At 36.0% G+C, this 21,348-nt stretch overlaps 1 protein-coding gene across 5 annotated transcripts in view; it reads right to left on the bottom strand.

Annotated features, from left to right (window-relative positions):
* Positions 1 to 19,991, bottom strand: part of LOC128231363 (RNA-binding motif, single-stranded-interacting protein 2-like) — a 130,502-nt gene extending 110,511 nt beyond the window's left edge. For 3 of the 5 annotated variants that reach the window (XM_052944081.1, XM_052944091.1, XM_052944110.1), the window contains exon 1: positions 8,492 to 8,656. In XM_052944081.1, the coding sequence (XP_052800041.1) occupies positions 8,492 to 8,641 (150 nt within the window). In that variant the 5' untranslated portion in view covers positions 8,642 to 8,656. Of the gene's footprint in view, positions 1 to 966; positions 1,398 to 8,491; positions 8,657 to 19,883 lie in introns of those variants that run through there. The other 2 variants (XM_052944129.1, XM_052944181.1) reach the window with 2 other exon arrangements.
* Between the last annotated feature and the right edge of the window lie 1,357 nt (positions 19,992 to 21,348).

The following is a 21,348-nucleotide window of genomic DNA, read 5'->3' as shown; positions in this document are numbered from 1 at the left end:
TTTACCACTGACCATTCCAGTCCTGTAACCCCCAGTGTACTCCTGTACTACTGACCATTTCAATCCTGTAACCCCCAGTGTACTCCTGTACTACTGACCATTTCAATCCTGTAACCCCCAGTGTACTCCTGTACCACTGACCATTCCAGTCCTGTAACCCCAACATTTCATATGTTGTAACAAATTTTACGGTGCCAAGATATGGAATGTGTGTGTTATGATAGCTTTATTTTGATGCATGTGTTTTATGTATGTTATCATTTTCAAGTCTCGTTTGAGATTGAAAATGGGACAGTCATGTGACAGGAATCCATTTTTCCCTCCGGCTATACTCTCTCTCTGAGTGCAGGGTGTTATGGGAATCTGCTGCTATAGATTAAATTCCTGATTCAAGTACTTCAGATTTATAAAATTATCTCAAAATCAAAATGAAAGCAGATAGCAATTCATATTGCTATTAACCATAACATATTTAAAGCCTTGTTGATGAATAGGTAAAAAGAACTTAAGATATATGATATTTTTTTGAATACTTATTTGAACTAATGCAGGCTCTTTTGATAAAACGACTTGCACTGATAAAAGAGATTCAAACATTGAAAACGAAAAGGAAAGGTCCTTCTTTCAACATGTGTAAAGATTTGAGCAATTGTAAAGTAAAATCATGCACTATGAAGGGCAGAATAGTATGTTGATTCCCAGGAATCTTTTCAGACATGTTTTACGCTGGAGGTATGCATAAAATCAACTATAAAACCCGAACTGAGATTAAAACGTATGATATACAGCATCGTCTTTGCCAAACGCATTACTGTAGAGTCATTTAAATCCATACACATGCCAGATTTCAGGATAAAGTATAGCACCTGTTTGATACACAAACATATAAAGAAGTTAGAAACTTTGTATGTTAAACAAATAGAAACAAAACATAAATTCAGAATGAAAATATAACATTAAACTTACCGCTGGTCTAAAACTGGCACAGAATGTCCCAAAAGTCCAAAACTTTGAAAGGCTACTGATTTAAAAACCTTTCTGCTTGTTCCTCGACAAAAAACACTGCACCACTAGTAAAACAGCACTTGTCTGATAAGCCCTTATATTTTAAACAGCTAACGTCCTACAAGATCCAATGTATATAGTTTAAGATAGTATCAAACTCAGAAGTCAAATTGTTTTCATTCAGGAAAAACTCACAAAAAAATCCAACAAAAAAAATCTTAAAACCTCCAGATTGGTAGACACTTGGAAATATATATATATTTCTGCGAAATAATCAAACCAGACTCCAAGTTAGCTGCGAGATAAAGATATATCTGTTCAAAGAAGTATTTACGAGGACTACACAAGATCTTACTGTGTTTGTGCAACTAAAAACACTCTATGATATTTTATGAATCAACAACAGAGTGTCTGTGGGAGCCTGTGTGTGTGTGTGTGTGTGAATGTAACTGGTGCCACAAGAAGGTATTTTTAGCGGCTGAAGACTGGCTTTACCATAGAATCTGCCAGAATAACTGATGTACAGAGGGATAGATTATCATGCATGATTGCCGGAAAATCCCTATTAGACTGGCACACGGTTTCTGGGCTCACTGATCTAGTCTTGCAACAATTCTCATACAATGACTCAATAAATTTGAATAGTGAGAGTATTTTTCAAGGTTTTTTTTTTTTTAAATATTTCTTTTTAATTTTAGTTCAAAGTTAAAATCAAATACCAAAATATCTCAAATGGAAACATTTTGAAAACTAAAAAGTGCCTTTTAACATTCCCAGCAATTCAAATATGAAATAACAAGAGCGCCACAAAAAAGAACCATAGCATGCTGTATTGTCTCTGGCAACATGAGTGCCAAGTTTCATCAGAATATTTGAACGGTTTGAGTAAAAGCCAAGATAAGTTTTTGCCACTGGCTACCCCAAGGTTACAATAATACCCCTACCTTTTTTCCTCAAAAAACAGACAAGCATAAAGACTTATAAGCTCTTTTGGTTTTAAATAGAAGATTTATTTCACTTCAAGGACTATTCCTTGAACAGGGTAACAGGGCTCATTGTCATTCCTGGAAATAGTCTGGTTAGTCTGGGGCTGCAAGCTTCCTCAGAGTCAAGGGAAAAGGTGAGGGTTCAAAGTTTTGGGGCATTTCTCCCCCCACCCCCCTTAAGAAAAAAACCCAAAAAGAAGAATTTGATTTACATTGAACTCAAAAATGCTGAGAGTGAAAGTGGAGGCCCTATTTATTACAGAAATGTTTACAATTTCAAGGGACATAATCATACTTGGCTTTTTTTTAAAAACCAACCTGTATCTACTGTCAAATTGTGGCCAAAACAGGAAAAGATTTATGTAGGCTATACTGACGTGTTCATAGGCTGTAATACAGTAATTTTGAAAAATTCAAGGGCCATAATCCTGTCATGCATGGGCTGATCTGGCTGATTTTCTAATGGAACCATGATTAAGTCAACATCTTACTACTGCATAAGTGATGAAAATCTCTGATAATAACTAGAGGTTCTATAGAGTTCATAATCTCAATTATAGCAATATTGAGGGTTTCAAGGGCAGAAATCTAGTCATGCATGGGCCAATTTTCGAGACAAATCCAGCTCTCAACAATATTCAACTACTGTCAGAGTCCAGTGAAGATTGAATCAGAAAGGGAGCAGCTATTGTGTCCGCAAGCTTATTTTAGCAGTTTTGACAATTTCAAGGGCCATAATCCAGTCTTGCATGGGCTGGTTTACAAAAGAAACAAATCTACCATTGATATCTACCATTGTTATTTTTGCTAAAACTGCTTGGAAAAAAATCCATTCAAACCAACTAAAATTACAAATAGTCAGAGAGGATAAATACAAACAGCATGATTTCCTAAAAAAAATCCAGGTACAAAAAATCAATCAAAATAAACAATTAAAGGTGTAACTATGAAGACTAATCGAATCTCATAGATCTACAAGCATCAGAGGCATAAAACAGAAAGTGACTCAAGATTTACAGTCATAAACGCTAATGCATTTCTTTTGAGCAGTGCAGAAAATTGGCGAATTGTCAGGGCATTTGTAAAAACAAAAGAACCAAAATATATTTGGCATTTAATACTTTCCCTGATGTTGACATTTGAAAACAACATAAAAACATCCTGCTGTTCTTTTAAATACTGCTGTTTGTCACTCTTAATTGCCCCTGTGAGCATTTGTTTTCTTTCAAAGAAAAAGCAAGAGTACTGTGGTGGCAATTATTTAAATACCTTGATGTTCATCTGTATTTTATTATTATGTAGAAAAAGAAATGAGCCTAACTCGACAATGATAAAATCCAGAGTTATGGGCCTTGCCACATATGGGTATCAAAGTTTCATGTGATTGTCTCCCTTTTTTGAGTTTAGGCCAAATTAGTACCAATGGAATGGACACTTATTATGGCATGAATTATGAGTTTTCACAAATAATGTGTCCAATTGCTTGGATCCTTATTATAGCCAGAGTTATTGACACAGTAAGCCAATTTTAAGTAATAGTTACCTTGACCCTAAGGGCCCTAAAGGTAATCCCATGATTGGTCTTCGTAAACTCTTCTTATATACCAAGTTATACTAACTAGAGCTGTCACAGGAGTGACGAATACCCTCAAATGCCGCCTGGACACAGGAATGGCAAACCATTCCTTTGAAAAGAGGCCATAACTCCAAGGTTACTGCACACTGCATCTTCTTTTATCATGCATGTATTCACTGGCCCCATTTTCAATCACAAGCATTGTCTTCACAGAGGCTGCCTATACAGCAAGTTTCATCACAATATTTCATGCCCAATTAAAGTTATGAAGCAGAAACCATTTTTCTATTTTTAGTAACAGTGACCTTGACCTTGGCCCCACCAGCCCCAATATCGAACTTGACCTGTATCTTCAGATGTTATACCTGTGTACCAAAAAATTTTCAAATCTGTCTAGCCTTTCATGAGTTATCGTCCGGAAACCATGAAAACCGACCGACCGACCGACCGACCGACCGACCGACCGACCGACCGACCGACCGACCGACCGGCCGGCCGACCGACCGACCGACCGACCGACAAGCTCACTCCTATATACCCCCTCAAACCTCGTTTGTATATAATTATTATTTATATGTCTTCACAGGTTGAAGAGTTAAGAGATGGGGCCACGTTAGAGAGTTGGCCGCTTAATGTGTGTACTTTATATTGTAAAAAGGTACGGGAGGGGGACACTTATCATAGCCAGTGTTATTGACTTGGCTTCATTATGTCTACAATGTCACTTGCTTGGACCCTTATTATAGGAAGAGTTATTTATTCAGCTACATAATGTGTACAATGTCACTTGCTTGGACCCTTAGCCCCAGTTATGGACTTAGTTACATGGTGTGTGCACAATGTCACTGGTAACACTAGTATAAAGCGTCCTCTGTCAAGGGAAACAACACAATCCATATGAACATCCTTTTGGCCAAGGCTGGAGTTTTGGGCCAACCTTGATGACACCATTGGGCTATCTTACCTTGACTTTTTTCTTCGGTAAAGTGAAAAGGATAAAAGGAAGAAAAATAATTTGTTGGTCATGCTATGAAGTATGAAAGGTAATCAAAAATAGGTGCTTTAAGAGTATGCTAAACAGAACGCATTAAATATGCATTAAGAAGTCACCGTGCTTGTCATAAAAATGACAATCTAGTTAATTCTGACCTTCGCCATTGTGTAAAAGTGAGTCAAATGTCTCACATGTCACCTATTTTTTCTCTTAGGTAAATAAATATATATACAAGGAATGTTTACAATGAGTTGTATTCAATGTAATGCTCTATTTCACTGATATGAGGCTTAATTTAATACTTCTGTAAATGCAATTCGTAATGACATTCACTTAAAAGTCACAGATGTAGCTTTAATTTGTCTTCATCTGCCAAAGATCTGTTGTGCCAATCGGCACCGGCTTGACCCCAGTGCACCCCCCACGCAGTATTGAAGGGGAGTGAAAAATAAAGCCAGAGAAAAAAATGGCCCTGATGAAGTGCTTAATGTGTAACAACAATAAATAACATCTTAAACGTAACACAACCAAGAGACAACAAGAAAGAGGGCTCAGCCTCAGTTATGGGGGGGAAGGCCGACCTGGCTCTGTACGCATCATCATGTTTTTTGCAACAAATCAACCCCAAGGATACTCCGAGCCAGACTTAGAATAAAATGTTGTAGGACTCCAATGGATATTCGACTGAGTCTGGCAGGACGGCTGAACAGTTGCCTGAAACATGGTCTGACTCCATGAGCAGCAGAAGCAAACTCTAACAGCAGTAGAAGCAAACCCTATGATCAGCAGATGCAAACTCCAAGAGCAGCAGAAGCTAACTTCAAAAGCAGCAGAAGCAAACTCCATGAGCAGCAGAAGAAACAAGAGCAGCAGAAGCAAACTCCAAGAGCAGCAGAGGCAAATGCCAAGAGCAACAGAGGCAAACTCCAAGTACAGCAGAGGCAAACTCCAAGAACAGCAGAGGCAAACTCAATTAGCAGCAGAGGCAAACTCCAAGAACAGCAGAGGCAAATTTAAAGAACAGCAGAAGAAAACTCCAAGAGCAGCAGAAGCAAACTCCAAGATCAGCAGAAGCAAACTCCATGAGCAGCAGAGGCAAACTCCAAGGGCAGCAGAAGCAAACTCATAGAGCAGCAGAAGCAAACTCTATGAGCATCAGAGGCAAACTCAAAGAGTAGCAGAGGCAAACTCCAAGAACAGCAGAGGCAAACTCCAAGAACAGCAGAGGCAAACTCCAAGAACAGCAGAGGCAAATTTAAAGAACAGCAGAAGCAAACTCCAAGAGCAGCAGAAGCAAACTCCAAGATCAGCAGAGGCAAACTCCATGAGCAGCAGAGGTAAACTCCAAGGGCAGCAGAAGCAAACTCATAGAGCAGCAGAAGCAAACTCCAAGATCAGCAGAGGCAAACTCCAAGAGCAGCAGAGGCAAACTCCAAGAACAGCAGAGGCAAACTCCAAGAACAGCAGAGGCAAACTCCAAGAGCAGCAGAGGCAAACTCCAAGGGCAGCAGAAGCAAACTCATAGAGCAGCAGAAGCAAACTCTATGAGCATCAGAGGCAAACTCCAAGAACAGCAGAGGCAAACTCTAAGAACAGCAGAGACAAACTCCAAGAACAGCAGAGGCAAACTTAAAAAACAGCGGATGAAAACTCCAAGATCAGCAGAAGCAAACTCCATGAGAAGCAGAGGCAAACTCCAAGAGCAGCAGAGGCAAACTCCAAGAGCAGCAGAAGCAAACTCCAAGATCAGCAGAGGCAAACTCCAAGAGCAGCAGAGGTAAACTCCAACAACAGCAGAGGCAAACTCCAAGAGCAGCAGAGGCAAACTCCAAGAGCAGCAGAGGCAAACTCCAAGAGCAGCAGAGGCAAACTCCAAGAGCAGCAGAAGCAAACTCATAGAGCAGCAGAAGCAAACTCTAAGATCAGCAGAGGCAAACTCCAAGAGCAGCAGAGGCAAACTCTGTGAGCAGCAGAAGAAAACTCCAAGATCAGCAAAAGCAAACTCCAAGAGCAGCAGAGGTAAACTCCAACAACAGCAGAGGCAAACTCCAAGAGCAGCAGAGGCAAACTCCAAGAGCAGCAGAGGCAAACTCCAAGAGCAGCAGAGGCAAACTCCAAGAGCAGCAGAGGCAAACTCCAAGAGCAGCAGAGGCAAACTCCAAGAACAGCAGCTGAGAAGCAAACTCCAAGAGCAGCAACAAACTCCAAGAGTAGCAGTAGAAGCAAACTCCAAGAGTAGCAGTAGAAGCAAACTTCAAGAGCAGCAGAAGCAAACTCCAAGAACAGCAGAAGCAAACTCCAAGAGCAGCAGAAGCAAACTCCAAGAACAGCAGAGGCAAACTTAAAGAACAACAGAGGCAAACTCCATGAGCAGCAGAAGCAAACTCCAAGATCAGCAGAAGCAAAATCAAAGAACAGCATAGGCAAACTCCAAGAACAGCAGCAGAAGCAGACTCCAAGAGCAGCAACAAACTCCAAGAGTAGCAGAGTCAAATGCCAAGAGCAGCTGAAGCAAATTCTAAAAGCAGCAGGAGCAGATGAGTTATATTGTTAGCTACTTTGCCCACACTTGTGACATAACAATTATCAAGTTACCTTAATGGCCAACAATTACAAAGAACACAAGTTTACTTGGGTATCAAAAGATCTTCGAGCTCTGAGCACACAACCATATCTTTATCAGTATTTATCCAAGTCATCAGTTTTTAAAGTTTAAATGGCCAATTTGCCCCTGAACAGTAAGGCAAACTATCTGATTACCGGGTATTGTTTCAATACTACAATAGCATGAATGTTTCAGCATATTTTGGTTTTGTAAAAATGCAAACGCAGGGATTTTGTTACAAGTTTATAGTAACATTTTACGATCAATTATCTCTACATTGTACTATCATAATTACAGGAGTATCTTCGGCACACATTTAACAAATATGTATTTCACATTATAACTAGATAGAGTTCAAATGTAAACATTTTGAATACAAAATTAGCTAGCTATAAGGTATTCAACTTGTCTAATTTAAATTACCATATTTGTTGTAATAGATGCGCGGAATGCATCTCATATGTAAATATTGCTTGTAATATTAGTTTTGTGAAGCCTATCATAATATATGGGGTTGTATAAAAGATGTCAGCACGTGCCTGGAACAAAATGGCCGACATTTGGATGATAATGCTGTATTTTTACAGATTTTTAGTTAATATTATGCTAGTCCCAGAATCAGACAAAATACCAACAAAATGAGACCCCATCCACCCTGTGTAAATCTACATGGACAAATATGGTCAGCAAACTTGAGACACAACTAGCAAATCCTGGAGACCAATGGAAGACAGGCTCTCGTGAAAGGGACAGCTTGACACCAAGATCAAGCTAAATATAAACTATAAACTAAACAGAAGTAGCCAGCATTTTGCCATTAATATCAAAGTTCTATGATTAACTGCCAATTAACACTTGTAACCAAATATTGGTTATCAGTGTTCATCAAAATTGCTCTAATACAGATTGTATCTACATGTTAAACTAAACTGCCATGTAATAGGTTTCCATCATTAAGATTCTGTCAAAAATATTTTAAATAAATGCTCAGTATACAAAATCTATGTGATTTGGTACAAAGAAACAACAAATTTCTTTGTTGTCCACTTTGCTAAAATGACCTTCACAGGGCCACAGTAAGCAAGGTTAATTATTTCTTGAGACTCTTCTGCCATTATTTTTCGTGCAATCTTAAGTACTTAAAACAACATTGATGGTTACAATTTAAAACACCGTTGAATTAATATTGTTCCTCCACTTTTTCTTTAAATGACCTAAATATTGCACTAGAGGCAACCAAGGTCAAACATTTGCAAACTTAAATGTATAATTGTTTTTTATTTATCCTTTATTTTTAAGTTTATTTCAGTATTTCATCAACTCACCCCAATTCTTACTGGTGTGGTAAACATCAGTCCTTGAGTTGCGACCCCTAAGGGGGTTGTTGCTCCTGGGGTAGCAGTGGCCCCTAAATTCACCCCTTCTGTCTTCCCGGGAAAAATTCCTGGCAATAATCGCCCTCCTACCACTGCCATGGCAACCAAATTTTAAACTTAACTAAACACTTCTATTATAAAAAATATTCCCCTTGAATCATATATTCCCACACATAAAGATACTCTAAAAAAATATATTGATTTTTGCTGCACTTAAAATTGTTAAAATCCTACAATAACATTTATAGAAATTCTTGGAAAAAGTTGTAATGATCTTGTATTTAATATTAGTTTTTACTAAGAACCACTTGAAATATCACTTTTCTTTGACATAAATACTCCGCGTTATTCTTTTCAAATCATGTCCATTTTAAATGATTCAACTGCAATTAATTTCCATCAGTATTCATTCATTGTAATTGTTTGAACACTATTCCACTTCAAGACATTTACGAAATGATAACATATTGAAGTTGAGCACTTTGATTTCTATAATAACAATAAGGCTGTAACGTTTAATACAAATTGATTTGTAATTGCATATCCTAATCCAAATCAACCTCCTATAAATTTGCCCGTCAAAATACTGGATTAAAAGATTAGGAATAATTGATGAATTAAAGACCCATACTGTTCGCTCCATTCATTAAGGGGGAGATTCTATTGTTTAAGCAATTACTTACATATCCTAATATTAAATGATTTAATCTCATACAAAAGAATCAAATCTAAGGTTTCTAAACAATTTGCTCCATAATTCCAACTGGGCTATCATTTTACTTAAGTGGGGATTAATAAAAACAAATCCCTTATAATCTTGCTAATCCAGGGAAATGCAAGCAGTGCAATGTATAAAGATTATAAGAGGGCTATTTTAGATCTTTCCAGATTCTAATATTGATTATCATCTAAAGAGAACGGGACATCAAGGAGGAGTTGAGCTTGGGAGGACACAGAAGAACCCCTAACTTCACTAAACAATACATTGACCAGAGTGCTGCATTTAAGTTTCTGCATACCGTGAACAACCTTCATGAGTACCGAACATTTGTTTAAAGCCACTAAAGTATACCGCACTGCCTAACAAAAAGGGGAGCCCTGAGACTCAACAAAGAGTTCTTGCACCTGACCGAGGAAACATTCTCTTGACACCCATACTCTTCCCAGGAAACAGACTCTTGATCTCTCAAATAGACACCCTTACTCTCCCCAGGAAACAGACTCTTGACCTCTCAAATGGTCAACCATACTCTTCCCAGGAAACAGACTCTTGATCTCTCAAATGGACACCAATACTCTTTCCAGGAAACAGACTCTTGACCTCTCAAATGGTCAACCATACTCTTTCCAGGAAACAGACTCTTGACCTCTCAAATGGTCAACCATACTCTTTCCAGGAAACAGACTCTTGACCTCTCAAATGGTCAACCATACTCTTCCCAGGAAACAGACTCTTGACCTCTCAAATAGAAACCCTTACTCTTCCCAGGAAACACTCTTGACCTGATGGACACCAATACTCTTCCCAGGAAACACTCTTGATCTCTCAAATGGACACCCATACTCTTCCCAGGAAACAGACTCTTGACCTCTCAAATGGACACCCATACTCTTCCCAGGAAACACTCTTGACCTGATGGACACCAATACTATTCCCAGGAAACACTCTTGATCTCTCAAATAGACACCCATACTTTTCCCAGGAAACATACATGTACTCCTGACCTCTAAAATGGACACCCTCACTCTCCCCAGGAAACAGACTCTTGACCTCTCACATGGACACCCATACTCTTCCCAGGAAACAGACTCTTGACCTCTCACATGAACACCTATACTCTTCCCAGAAACTGAGTAGTGAATTCATTTCAGCTTATAGCTGTCATCAAAATTAATCGAAAATCTAGAAATAAAAAGTAAAATTAAGGGCAGTGTTTCAGACTCCCTATAGCCTCTTTCCACTGATTTGTACCTTGTTTCTATATGCTTCCCTGATCCTTAGTGGGAATTTACTCACTGAGGCAAAGTATGTTGTAAGTAATCCTTTATATTTTCAAAATAAATCTGTGTGTAAGATAGGTAGCATTCCAACCAGATAGGAGTATGACATAAGAAATGCAGAAAGTGCCAGAGTCTGACAGCATTATCATAATGGTGTCAAGTATTATCTAAAATGTTGGGACTCTGAGTAGGCCATGACTTGTGAAAAATCTTGAAATTTGGTATCATCCTTATGCAAGACAACACTAAATAGATGTGTTTGGCAGTGGAAATATATGTATTATGTCAGTGTCATAGAACCAATTGTATAAATGAATTGCCAACATTATTAACAGGGGCAGTTCCAGGAGTTGACATTTGAGGGGGTCCAGCTTTGAGGTGCAAATATTGACATGCATTCCCTCTCCAAAAAATGTTTAGCTATTTTTAGACTGAAATGATGCCATTTGAAATGATGCAATTTGTGTCTTCTCTTATTTTATTCATTTTCTCCAATATTGACATAAAAATGTTAACTTGGGCATATTCAGGGACGACACAGGACAAGTGTCCAAGATCCAACAGTGATTAGTTTTCTTTAAAACAGTACAAAATAGTTTTTTAAATTGCTCATTCAAGGAAATTTAGTCACTAAAATGGCTGACTTTAGTAACTGATGGTCCACTGAAGTAAATGCATAACCAAAGAATGCAAAGCACTATATATACTATGTAAGGCACCCTTTTGATTCTGTGAGTATTTGAAGAGTTAAGTAGTGGTAAAGACTATTAATGCCAGGCTCTGACCTAAAACCTCAAAGTGAACTTCTGCCATTGGTACAGGCATATACAGGGGCATTAAGCTAAACCAGTCACTTCCTCTCCCTTGGAAGCCAGTCACGTCCTCTACCCTAGAAACCATTCATGTCCTTTCCCCTTGACAACCAAACACACCCTCTCCCCTGGAAACCAGTCAAATGCACTCCCCTAGAAACCAGTCATATTCTCTCCCCAGGAAACCAATCATACCCATCTCCCATGAAGACCAGACAAAATCCTCTCCCCTTGAACTAGTCAAATCCTCTCCCCTGAAAACCAGTCAAATCCTCTCCTCTTGAAACCAGTCAAATCTTCTCCTCTTAAAACCAGTCAAATCTTCTCCCTTGGAAAATGTTCATCCTCCTCCTGATCATCAGGTCTAGAACGTGCCTTTGAGCAATTTTTATGACATATCGAAGCTTATATTGAACACATTGTGGGAATTATATGTTCATCCCTGGGCCTAATGCTTCATGAAGTTACGCCAGTGGTATAATTTATTAGATGAACATTATTTGTGATATGTGCCAAATTGTGTCAATATTTGATAAAAATGATATGAATTAAAACTGCAACAATTATAAGTATCTCAGAAAAATACAACAAAGATTATCCCTGGAAACATATCACTTCTAATCCACCACCTGCCTGTTCTGTAAAATACACAGCTGCAAAGTTTCCTGACAATTTCATTAAATATTTTTATACAGTTCTAACAGGCAATCAAAACTATATCTTGGGGAAATGTTTTGGAATTTTGCTGATAGAAATCATCATTGTACAGTCATAAATACCTGGACCGGTAGTCATATAACACCTACGTTAATTTTTTACTTAGTCATATTTTTGTATTAAAAGAAATATTTTTTACATATAAATTTGTGATGTTTTAGAAAGATAAAGTAAATAAAAACATAATATTTCAGAAATTATCATGGAATCAAGTCATATGACTAATGGAATACTTAAATTAAGAAAATATCTCATGTAAGGAATTCACTAGAGACATTTTATGAGTGCCTGCTTTGGGCCCCTAATTGGAATCTAAGTAACAAAAGCAGGACTGGTGAGATGCTCTCAACAAAGTGGATACAATCACACGTAGATCTGTTGTTGTCTCTTTCAATCTAAAAGGGGCATTACTCAATAATTAGTTTAAACAGAGTTGTGGGCCTTGCTACAATTATATATACCGTATTTTCTCGACTATAAGACGGGGAAATTGGGTCCCGATTTTTACCCCAAAAGTAGGGGACCCGTCTTATAAGCGAGTCGATAAAATATTAAAAAAAGATTCAAGTCAAAATCAGTAAATTTTTACATAGTGTATTCGTCTATCCAGTATATCGTCTGCTGATACAAGTATGGGGCAATTAAGTAAACAACAACACGAAATCTCTTCACCGCGCGTGCTCTGACGTCACACAGTGTACCGTTATATCTGCATTTTTTCTCATGGCGCGTGTCAGTATAATTAGTTTGACAGATATATCAAATCAATAAATTGGAATCTTAATATGATGTAGGTACCTAACTGTCAATTTGATTAAGCAAACAAATGACAATGCGAATATGAATCCTTTATGTTCGTCGCCAATCAAGGGACAATATTGCCTAAAGCATTATTGCTAAACAAACACCTATTCATGCCTCGGCTTTTCGCAGTTATGTTATTGAAGCCATTTATTTTGCCGAAGAACTTCATTGGTGTCTTCAATAAAAAAATAAACTAAAACGAACATATGTTGTTATTGATTAATTATTAAAATTCCGATAAGTAACAACCTGCAAACTTAAACGCGTAACCATGTACTCATTTTTAACCTACCTCCAAATAGAGAGCTCACACGCCATTTTCTTTGAGTAAAACAAAAACAGTTACCGCGAAAGTCGATAATTGTCCGTTGAGCTTGAACATTTTTACACATTAGGAAGAATTTTAGCATTTTAGATTTGCTTAAAAATTGACCCCGTCTTATAAGCGAGTCGAAACAAAAAGCACCAGATTTCATGGGCACAGTTAGGGGGCCGTCTTATAAGCGAATCGCCTTATAGTCGAGAAAATACGGTAAATATATTTTGTCTTTGGCAACTTTTGTACCAAGTTTCATGTGAATACCTTAAAAGGATTTTAAGTTATGACCATGGTTAATGCACAAGACCGCTCCGACACCAAGGCTACATTATACCATAAGTTTTACAGGCTTGAAATGAATCTTCAATAGCCCGATTCATTCTCAATGCTCACCAATTATTCCAAGTTCAAGTGCTGCACACAATAGGGAAATACAAATCTAAAAACATGATTTTCGTACCTTATTCATACTACATTTTTTATCAACTAGATGCTGTTTTCTACGGAAAACATATGTCTCCCCCAATATGCCAATCATACAGAAACTTGACTTCTTGAAAGTATCACAACTCATTTAGTTCTGGCCAGTGATTTCTTAGAAATTTGGTGGCGGATAAGAAATAACAAAGGGAGGTAATTCAAATTAACTGATGTGAAAAAGAATGAAAAATCCAAAAAGTATATAAAAATGAAGTATATAAAAAAAGAAAGAAATCGTGTTAAGCACCACACCTGTTCAAGATGATCATATTTGTGAAGAATCAAGCCGATACAGTGCATAAAATCTCTAGAAATAGTTCACTCCACAAAATTATGACAGATTCCGATATGGCAGCCAGTCAGCCATTTTGATATTGATTAGAAAACATTTTATGTAACACACATCTACTCATAATGTTTGGTCACTGTGCCAAGGCAGAATGAAATCAATGTGATCATATCCTAGAGATAACATGCAGACAAGAACCTCTATGCGCACTCTATGTAAAAAATCAAAGGACCATAATTGTTGAAAATGACAATAGCAAGATATGCCAATGTTAATTATGCCCAGTAGATCTGGTACTTATTATTTCTGTGAAGTTGCACATTTCAAGCAGACAAACTTCTTACATTATGCACTATTTGTAAAAAATCAAAGGGCCATAATCCTGTGGAAAATAACTGTAGCAGAATTTGCCAATGTTAACGCACAATTAGGCTTGCTACTTATCATTCCTGTGAAGTTGGAAATTTTGCGCAGACAAAGTAATTACAATATGCACTATATGTAGAAAATCAAAGGGCCATAACCCTTTGATAAATTACCTGAGCGGAACATGCCAATTTCAATGCACAACTGGGCTTGGAACTCATTATCATTCCTGGAGTTTCATCAAATATTTGTCTGTATTATTGCAAAATAAACGGTCTCGATACTGCTGGAACATACTTGTTATTCATGTCATAATAATCATTATAGGCTGCAAAAATCTGGTGGGTTGTTATGATGAATGAAAATCTAATTTTATAAAAAAAAAAAAAAATTGTGGTTAAGTATTATGTCTCATAAGCAGAAAATCATAGATATTTCAAAATGTATCTGAAAATGTCTCAACAAAAATTGCTCATTCAATTCTTAACATCGTGATCATTTTTTTTTCTGATCTTTTATCATGTGAATATTATTTTCCTTTTTTCCTGATATTAACATGACTGCTTCAACTGGACCTAGATTATCTGTCAAATCATGGCTTACATAGGACCCATTTCAAAAGTAAAATTCAGCAAGTATTAACCGACATAAACTTATTTAGATATATGCGTCACAGATATAAATCATCTTTATTTTAATCTGTGGGTGTATGTTTTTTTATGAGATGGTATTTCACACTTTTCTGGAGTTCAATAGCCATATAAAGATATAATTTCACTGAATATGAACTGACATCACATACGAATATTAATCACCACCCGGGCTGTAGAAAGATGTTAATGAAGTTGTTTTTTCCTCTCCCACCTAGACATACACATACTGAAAAATTTAATAAAAGTTATTTTTCATTGCAATGATGCGACAAACATAGACAGCCATAATCAAAAATATGTAGACTTTGATAATTGAAAAAAGTTTTGACTCATACTCGTAATATTTGGCAAGCATATTAACCAAGGCATATTTTAAAAGAAACGGAGAGGAAATATAAACAAGAGCAGTCATAAGACAGCGCACTCGACTACGCCGCTTTGACTTAGAATACAATAACGATGTAATAATACCAAGTTTGGTCTCTTTATGTCAAACCTTACTAAAATTATTCGATACATAAGGTGACTTTGATGCCCCCCTCCCACCAGCCCGCCCAAACAATTACGCAAGTAATTCAAATAACTTGATTTCCCATTATGAAAATGTGGTTAAGAATATATAAATATGCCTTTCAAAGGAAATTGAAAAAAAAAAAAAAATCAAGGGCCATAATTTGTATTTAGGCTTAAAACGGAGTTATGTTTCTTGTTGTAAGATGGTCGTAAATAATTTTGAATTTTATTAAGTGCATTTAATAAATGGTATAGAAGTTTTTTTTATTAAAATCCCAACTTGTCCTTAACTTTTACTTGCTTAAAACTTTAACCCAAGTCAATCAGGGGCCATAACTTGTATTAAGGATATGGAGTTATGTAACCTCATTGGGTGATGGTCCTGGACAACTGCGTGAAGTATTAAGTCAATTGAATGAAGGGTATAGAAGTTATTAAACAATATCCCAACCTGCCCTAAAACTTTAACCTTAGTTCTATAGTCAATCAGGGGCCATAATTTGTATAAAAGATAATATGGAGTTATCTAACCTCATTATGTGATGGCTCTGAACATCTGTGTGAAGTATTAAGTCAATTGAATGAATGGTATTGGAGTTTTAAATGAAAATCCCAACTTGCCCTTAAACTTTAACCTGCCCTAAAACTTTAACCTAAGTCAATCAGGGGCCATAACTTGTATTAAGGATAATATGGAGTTATGTAACCTCATTGTGTGATGGACCTGAACAACTGTGTGAAGTATTAAGTCAATTGAACAACGGATATAGAAGTTATTAATAAATATTCCAACTTGTCCTAAAACTTTAACCTAAGTTCCATAGTCAATCAGGGGCCATAATCTTTGTAAAGAATAATATGGAGTTATCTAACCTCATCATGTGATGGCCCTGAACAACTGCGTGAAGTATTAAGTCAATTGAATGTAAGGTATTGGACTTATAAGTGAAAATCCCTACTTGCCCTAAAACTTTAACCGGACGCCGACGCCAACGCTGACGCTGATGCTGGGGCAAGTAGTATAACCCAACTATTCTTCGAAAAGTCGAGCTAAAAATGCATTAACATTTTGATATGAATTTTAAATCTGCTTTCCACTGTTATACATACGATATGTGATTTAAAAACATTGGAGGCAAGGGGGGGGGAGGGTATATGTCGCATGTATGTTATTATTCATATAAGGGACCTCTCCTTTCATAGCATTAAATCTTACTAATACAGCTTGTTCCATAAATACAATTTACAATTATCGTTTTTCATGACATATCCAACCTCTTAATGTCATACATAAATTAGTGACTTTATCTACTACAAGTTTTTATTACCACTCAAAGTATCATATTTAATCTTAGAGAATTAATATTTTCTTTTCACTATCAGGGCTGGGCTTCAAGAAGGTATGAAGACAATGGTTGAAATTTATATGCCTGATAAAAATATGACAGTCGCCAACAATAACTGAACTGTTTATTAAACCCAAAAATTTAGAAATTGATTACAATATTGTGAAGAATAAAGCAAACATTAATCAGGTGAAATAGTTTTGAAAAAATAAAATGAATGTAATACAATATGTTTAAGTTCATGTAAGATTTTTATTAATCATCATTAATAGTGTACAAAAACACCCCACTTAATGTTAAAAATAATATCATTCTGCAATGATTAACATTTTTTTTACATCGATACATTATTTAACCGTTAAACAAACGAAAATAGAAACGTATACATAAAAGCAATTAAAAAAGAGTATTATTTTTAGCCACTGAAGAATTGCTGAAAACTGCATAAACCTATTGTACTACTAGTTTTCCAGCATTTTGTGACAATGAGTACATTTCTAAAAAAAAATGCATGCATATGATCTGTCGCCAGTCGTTCATAATACACAATTTTAATCAACAAGTTCATGAAATATGTAAGCAAGCAAGCCTAGGGCGAGCTCATCAACATATTTCCAGGACAAATTGAATAAAATTGTTTATTATATGATGCCGAGTGTCAGATTATTTTTATCACATGCCTTTTCCGGTACAAATACAAAAGACCGAAATGTTTTACCAGCGCTGATGACAACACAATGCCAATCCCCACACTTCATGCATTGCAGTAATGTACTCCAAATAATTTCAAATATCCGATCTTTTTTATTCGTTTTTAAGTAGAATAAATTATTAAAGATGATGTAATCCATAAAGAATCACAACAAAAACACTATACTTTAAAATGAATTTGTATTCTTTTAATAATGATGATACACCCAGTTAGAGGACGTCATTTTGAAATATATTCATGACGTCATTTTCTGTTTAAAGCTGCACTCTCACAGATATACCATTTTTATAATGTAATGGTTAATTAAGTAGGTTGGATGGTTGAGTACCATTGTATCAAGTCTCAATGCAATACCTCAAGTAGTTGCTGAGATATTAACCTTAACCAGAATTTCTAAGTGAAATAATTAAGGCCTATTATTGGCATTAAATGCAAAGTAGAGTTATCAAACTTGGTTAATTAGGTAGGTTGGATGGTTGAGTACCATTGTATAAAGTCTAAATGCAATACCTCAAGTAGTTGCCGAGATATTAACCTATGTGTGCTTGCACGCAAAACCTTAACCAAGGGGTGATGCCGACGCCAACAGCCAAGCGTCGGCGTCGGCGTGAGTAGTATAGCTCTCCTTATTCTTCGAATAGTCAAGCTAAAAATGCATAAAACATCAATTTTTTAACTTAAATATAAAAATCAGCTTTCATATTTCTGTCAGCAGTCTTATATGACTGGTTTCCATGGGTTTTCGCACAAATTGTATCGTTCCAAGCCAAAAAGTAAAATAGTTGTTAAAACGTTCAATCTGTGAGAGTGCAGCTTTAAAAACAAAGAGTGACGAAGGATTTAAGAATGTTTTTCATGAAATCATAAGGAAATGTTATGTTTGTCTTATGGCTGAAATAAAACATCAACTACTTAATTCAAATAAATCACTATCATAAAATTCACATCATGAAATAAAGATATGACTTGCAGGAACAATATCAATTAAGCAATTGTTGTTACCAATTAAATAACATGCCAAGTGATTTTGTTATATATTACACATGTGTAAAACAGTTAATATATCGTCACCTTAGTGCAAGAACTCAATATCTGCTTCTATATCTATATGCAGTTATTGAGTTATTGCACTAAGGTGACGATATGATGATAATATTAAACTGGCAACAACGTAAAGCATGTGATAAAATTGATTCCCAGTTGCATAAAAATGCTTCCAAAATCAGCTTAATAAGCTTAAACATTGTGTTTGGTATGTTCACAAGAATATGTTGTCTTATATGAATATAGTCCATAATTTAATTTTAAGGATATCATATCTAAGGGACTTAACTATCACAAAGTAACTGCAAACAATCCAAAAGTTGTCTTTCTTTATAGATACAGTCCTAACATACAATCAAGGCATAATTACAGGCTGTTGTCAATACCAGCCACAAATAATTGTGAGATACAGTAACAACTGTAAAGAAATAGTAACAGCTTCAAGATACAGTGACAAGTGTATCAAGAATTATCAAGATACAGCAACAACTATCAAGATACAGCCACAACTTCCAAGATACAGTAACAACTATCAAGATACAGCCACAACTTCCAAGATACAGTAACAACTATCAAGATACAGTAACAACTGTATCAACAACTATCAAGAAACAGCAACAACTGTCAAGATACAGCATCAGCTGTCGTGATACAGCAACAACTGTCATGATTCAGCAACAACTCTCAATACATAGCAACAACTGTCAAACAAAAAATACCAAACAAAATTGCCTAAAGAAGAGTATTCTGAAATCAATACACAGCTACAGCCTTTAGTACAATGTTATTGCCATCACAATGAACTGACAACTGTCCAGATATCTTGACAGTTATACAGTACAATACAATGTTATATCCCATCCACAACAGCTGTCCTTATACAGACTATTAGCCATTCATACCATCCAAAAACCCTAAAGAATCAGTGACCGTTGTCAAGGGACAGTCACTGAATTATTGTCAACAGCCAACAACGTCACATCAGCTGACAATACCTTAACATAGATGCCCAAGGACAGAGCCATCCAAGAAAGATCATAGAATGTTCTGACTTGGAATATAATATGTTTATTGCAGGATGTTTTAGGGGACCATGTCACCAGGAATCTTAGGAGAGATTACATACATAGGAGTGGAACTATGGGCCGTTATATGCCTGTTAAGTTGTCAAACTTCAATTTATAACGATTCACCTTGGTACTTATTGAAGGTCAAACGGTCTTTGGCTGGAATGAAGTTTATAATTTAAGAAGACATAATGTGTTCATATATCAGAAACACTTACCGGTGTTGGCTGTGTGGTGTAGCTACCGTATGCGGTTGGATCATGCTGCCCGGAATACATCTTGATTTCAAGCTTCTACGGAACCTGATGACAAGCTTCTACTGACTAAGATGAAGAATACTGATGATGATGAAGATTTTACTTTTCTGAAGATACTGACCAGGAATAATAATAAAGATGTAAAAAGTTACAATTTCGATGAAATCAATTTCAGGTTGGATTTCACTGATTTTTACTACTTTTTGTTTGAGATTTTCAGTTCATTTAGTATGTGTTGCTATCAGTTCTCTGTGGCCATTTACACTGGTTTAATTAATTATTCTGCTTGAAATCTTTTCACGTTCTCCACTTTTGCTTGAGTTTCTCTTATTATCACCTTCAGTTTCAAACAATTGCTGGAATAGCTGACCTGAAGAACAAATAAACATATTTTAACAGCACAAGTACATAAAACAAAGAGGCTTGAAAAGGAAATCATCATTTGGAAATAAAAGAAGTAACATCTATCTGAAGCAGAAAACATGTCTGATGTCACAGAAAGGTATTATGCTTCGCTACTTATTAAGCGTGTCAATGTAACTCTAAAATGCTTTCCTTTGATAGTTTTCATAACATTTGAGTGAATTTTCAGAGCTTGGAGAAACAACTGTTTGGCACAATAACAAATTTACTTATAATGATTTAACTTTAATCAAAATTACTTAATGTAGAAAACTTATTTGTCATCTGTAATATAATTAAACCACTGATAATTTCTACTTCAATGTGTAAGAATAAATAAATTATAAACACTTTAACATCCAAACAGTATGTGATATTTCACAAAGAAGTAACTGTAAAACAATATAATATCCACAAGTGTGTATAATACATGATATGATATATGAAGAATGCTGCCTGTGAGCTTGAAAATTATCTACATAATGAAGCATGATTAGTATACATGACTAGAAACTCATGGTCCATCATATATTATCTACAAATAAAAGAAATATTAATATTCAAACACATGTACCTGACTGTACAAGCTCTGGCAACAGAAGGGCTGAGGATTTCAAGTCCAACTTCGAGTTACATGTATCCCACAACTGATTACAGTCTCACAATCTTAACACATCGCTTTTGTCTTCATATGAAATCAAATAAAAATAATCCACAGTCAATTAACAGCTTAGATGCAAAAGAAATTGAGATAAATTTAACATTGCATGCTAGTCGCGATATAAGGAATTCATGTCAAAGTGTCCGTAGAATAGAGGAATTTAATCTTTCCATAGCTTGACACCTAAAATACGAAATTTGTGAATCTTGTGCATTAAGTCATTGTTTTATATCTAAGAGATTAAGGAATTGTACATTTTGGAAATAAGTTTTGAACTCCGTATTTAGGAAGATTAGGCAAAACTTCATGATAAGCTTCTTTCATAAGATAGACAATTATTTTTTTAAATATTCATCTTACATT

This window comes from Mya arenaria, chromosome 1, assembly GCF_026914265.1.
Source record: "Mya arenaria isolate MELC-2E11 chromosome 1, ASM2691426v1".
Taxonomy (NCBI): Eukaryota; Metazoa; Mollusca; class Bivalvia; order Myida; family Myidae; genus Mya; species Mya arenaria.
This window is presented reverse-complemented; position numbering and strand designations above follow the sequence as displayed.